The sequence below is a fragment of the Lactuca serriola genome, chromosome 3 (genome assembly GCF_051521515.1).
Source record: "Lactuca serriola cultivar US96UC23 chromosome 3, Lser_US96UC23_V15, whole genome shotgun sequence".
Lineage (NCBI taxonomy): Eukaryota > Viridiplantae > Streptophyta > Magnoliopsida > Asterales > Asteraceae > Lactuca > Lactuca serriola.
The window spans coordinates 10,053,167-10,056,900 of NC_136410.1; the positions used below are offsets into that span (position 1 = coordinate 10,053,167).

The 3,734-nt window shown below is 32.8% G+C and overlaps 2 protein-coding genes across 2 annotated transcripts; both read left to right on the forward strand.

Annotated features, from left to right (window-relative positions):
- The first annotated feature begins 298 nt into the window (after positions 1-298).
- On the forward strand, positions 299-2,300 carry LOC145091444 (putative phospholipid hydroperoxide glutathione peroxidase). The gene is made up of 6 exons (XM_079029159.1): positions 299-480; positions 1,200-1,276; positions 1,419-1,480; positions 1,603-1,721; positions 1,791-1,958; positions 2,071-2,300. The coding sequence occupies exons 1-6, from the start codon at positions 436-438 to the stop codon at positions 2,095-2,097; spliced, it is 498 nt and encodes a 165-aa protein (XP_078885285.1). The 5' UTR covers positions 299-435; the 3' UTR covers positions 2,098-2,300.
- Positions 2,301-2,888: 588 nt separating this feature from the next.
- LOC145091445 (defensin-like protein 1) lies at positions 2,889-3,519 on the forward strand. Its single transcript, XM_079029160.1, has 2 exons — positions 2,889-3,074; positions 3,237-3,519. The coding sequence occupies exons 1-2, from the start codon at positions 3,017-3,019 to the stop codon at positions 3,431-3,433; spliced, it is 255 nt and encodes an 84-aa protein (XP_078885286.1). The 5' UTR covers positions 2,889-3,016; the 3' UTR covers positions 3,434-3,519.
- Positions 3,520-3,734: the final 215 nt, after the last annotated feature.

Here is a 3,734-nt window from a genome sequence, read left to right on the forward strand (position 1 = left end):
AAAAAAGTATCGTAGGGACTACATTAAGGAAAAATCCAAAACCTAAAGGACCATTCGCGTAAGTTGTTCTATTTTAAATTACAAGGGTCTAAAGTGTGATATTTCTTCCATGGTCATCTTGCACTCAATCAAACACCATTATTAACCGTTGATCGATCTTAGATCACATCTTGACCGTTAATTGTATCTTGTCCACATACCGACCCGTTTCTCTAGAACACCACAAAGACACGTTGCGAGCTCTGTATTCATACGCATCCACACGAGAAACTCGAATTCTTTAATTCTTGATTTTGACTATTAATTCCCCAAAATCTCATCTTTCTTTCGTATAAATTGAAGCCTTTTCTGTTGTCTCAAATCACACAAGTTTTCTTCGTTTTCTTGCACAATCAGTTCAGAAAGATTACAAGTTCTGTCTGTATCAATTATACGATGGCCACTCAAGCCAAGAAATCAGTTTATGACTTCACTGTAAAGGTTAGATGATTTCTAAAAAAAATTCTGTAAAGGTTAGATGATTTCTAAATTTTTTTCATATAAGGGTTTTAATTTGGAGTTGGTTTCATTCGTCATGTGGCTCTGTTTGTGATTTATATTTTATAGTAAGGTTTTGTTATATGAGCTTCTTCGAACGATCAGTTTTTTGTTAAATCATACAGAGATGTGATGCGATTATAGAAACTAAATCCATTTGGATCATGGGGTTGAGATTTTTTTGCAACTCGCCTTGATTTTCTGATTATTTATTTTGTGGGGTTTACAAAAATTAACAAAAAACCATTTTTCCTGGCAGTTTTTGCTAAAATTCACGATCTTTACTACTTTTAGGCTACGTGTTCATGTTTTTATCGGTGTATTTGTTTGTTAATTTTTTTTTTTTTTTTTTTTTTTTAAAGGCAATCGTCTTTTGATTCAGTTGTAAGCTATAAGCAAAGATTTGTGATCGTAGCTGTAGTTTTGTGATTCAAGTCTCAAGATGATCATAAGGCATCATGAACAAAAGTAGATGTCATTTTTCTAAAACTTGCAAGATTAAGATTCCATATACAGATATATAGAACTTCTATGAAGTGAACTTTTAAGTTTATACAGATATATAGAGTATTTTTTTTTTTATTGTTTTAGGTAACATAAGATTATTTCCATGAATGTTGACATGATTACTGGTGTTTAACTATTTATGCCCTTAATTTCAGGACGTTAAAGGACAAGAAGTGGAGCTTAGCAAGTACAAGGGAAAAGTCTCGCTGATTGTTAATGTTGCCTCACAATGGTATATATCTAAATTAGCTTCTTATATTTACATAATCCAATCAAATCTCACTCTAATGCCAAAAGATTCGACTTTTTTTTTTACTCATCAGTACCAGAAAGAGTACAACATTTCTCATTGATTTCATTATTTTTTGGTGCAGTGGCTTTACAAATTCGAATTATCCTGAGTTGACAACTTTGTACCAGAAGTACAAGGATCAAGGTTGGTTTTGGATTTTTTTTGTTTGGCACTTTTAAGGTTTCATATTTTATAATTGGGATTTTATGAGCCTTTGGTGGAGGAATGGATTTTTGGATTCTGACCCTGTGTTTGTTATTTTACAGGTTTTGAAGTCCTTGCATTTCCATGCAACCAGTTTGGAGGACAAGAACCTGGAAGCAATGAAGAAATCCAGGAGTTTGCTTGCACTCGATTTAAGGCAGAATACCCTGTCTTTAGCAAGGTTGGTTGGTGTTATTTCTTTTTTGACTTAATGCAGAAAGAACAACTTAATTAAGAGGACTTAATGTAGGTTAATGTGAATGGGAAAGATGCTGATCCTTTGTACAAGTTTTTGAAATCAAGCAAAGGGGGGTTTCTTGGTGACAGTATTAAATGGAACTTCACAAAGTTTCTAGTCAACAGAGAAGGAGAGGTTGTTGGTCGCTATGCACCCACCACTAGTCCTCTCAGCATAGAGGTAATTGAGAAAACTATGTCTTCTTATATTTTTAATTTTTGTCATTGATTTAAAAGCTTCAATGGTATGTTAAAAAGTTTTCTTTAATTTGGTTGTGTTGTGGTTGTTGCAGAAGGATATAAAGAAGCTGCTTAATTAATGTGTTGGCTTAAATGCTGTTTCATGAGAGGTGGTGATTCTTCGGTCGATATAGCAATAAGTTAGCAATCATCATTGTTATAAATGTTTGTTTGTAATTAAGTTGTTAAATAATGTTTTTTTTTCAATGTTAATGTGCTGTTAAATCATATGAATCTTTGATTACTATATGTCTATATGATATACGGGCTTGGAGTTTACAAATGGTGTGTCTTGTGTACTATCAATCTGTGCGAGAATGGGCATGAGGAATGAGCATTCCGTTGCAAAATATTTATATATGTTATTGGAAAAAATAGGCATTTCCTTGAAGCAAATTTGTAATATATGAAGCATGTGAATATTTCACTTTGCAAATATACGGTGTCGTACAATATTTCACTTTGCAAATATACGGTATAGTACAATGGTCATTGGTTTACTTTTCAAAAAAGTCTTCATGTGTAGAATGAAAATACTCCAAACACATATAATGAGTTATATATAAGATCATTCTTTAGGAATGTCAAATCAAATAAAATTGAGAATTATCATAAAAGTCATAAAGAATGCGATACAAGTAAAATATGATTAACAATGCAATAGATGAATAGACATGAAAAACAGGTATGAAATGATGATGGAGATGCTCACTCTCTCACCTTTAATATCATTTTCTCGTGAAGGTTTATCTTTTGAGAGGACTTTTTTCAAAGTTTTGGTGGATATATAAAAGTGAAAGATACGTGTAGAGACTCTATAGACACTTGTCAAGAACGTCAGTTATTTGCAAGTTCAGCACGTGAAGCCTACTTCTTCCCATGCATGATTCGATCTAGCTCCATTATTGTATTGATGCCTATATATATAAACCATCTTCTCCACCCAAACCACATACATTACAGACACACACAGTTTAGTTCTACAGAGCATTAATAACGATGGTGAAAATCAGCATCAATGGCGTCTTCCTGGTCCTCCTACTCCTCTTGGTTACATGTTAGTTTCTCTATCTCCTTGCTTACTTACTTAATTACCTGGACCTACATAACTTTCGATCTGTTTCTTTTTTCCTGTTGTACTATATATATATATATATATATATATATATATATATATATATATATATATATATATATAATCAAAGTGCTTAATGTACAGATGAAGAAGAAAGAGGTGGGAGTGGGACGGTGATGATGATGATGGCAGAGGGGAGGACCTGCGAGTCGCAGAGCCATGGATTTAAAGGGCGGTGCGTCAGCAACAATAACTGTGGTCTCGTTTGCAAAAACGAAGGGTTTTCCGGTGGGTGGTGTCGTGGTCTTCGTGGAATGTGCTTTTGCACTAAAGATTGTTAGCTCTTCCTCTGGGGAATGTAAATAATATTAATATTAATAATAACTTAAGTATGCTTACTTGTGGAATGTGGAATGTGGTTACAGAATAAAATCTATTTTCATAAGTTTATTATGGTATTTAATCGGCTTATTCAAATTTCAAAACACTGTAATGACTAATGAGGTAGGTAATCAGTAATCACTACAAATGACCAAAACAGTAAGGTATATCATGCATATTTTTTCCATAGGTATCATAAATTATTAAAAATATATATATCTTACAATACCCTTATAATATAGAGTGATTTTACAAACTTTG

Coding starts and splice junctions, on each gene's coding strand:
- LOC145091444 (XM_079029159.1), top strand. CDS start 436: ATGGCCACTCAAGCCAAGAAATCAGTTTATGACTTCACTGTAAAG. Junction 481..1,199: donor TTTATGACTTCACTGTAAAG/GTTAGATGATTT, acceptor CCTTAATTTCAG/GACGTTAAAGGACAAGAAGT. Junction 1,959..2,070: donor CTAGTCCTCTCAGCATAGAG/GTAATTGAGAAA, acceptor TGGTTGTTGCAG/AAGGATATAAAGAAGCTGCT.
- LOC145091445 (XM_079029160.1), top strand. CDS start 3,017: ATGGTGAAAATCAGCATCAATGGCGTCTTCCTGGTCCTCCTACTCCTC. Junction 3,075..3,236: donor CCTACTCCTCTTGGTTACAT/GTTAGTTTCTCT, acceptor CTTAATGTACAG/ATGAAGAAGAAAGAGGTGGG.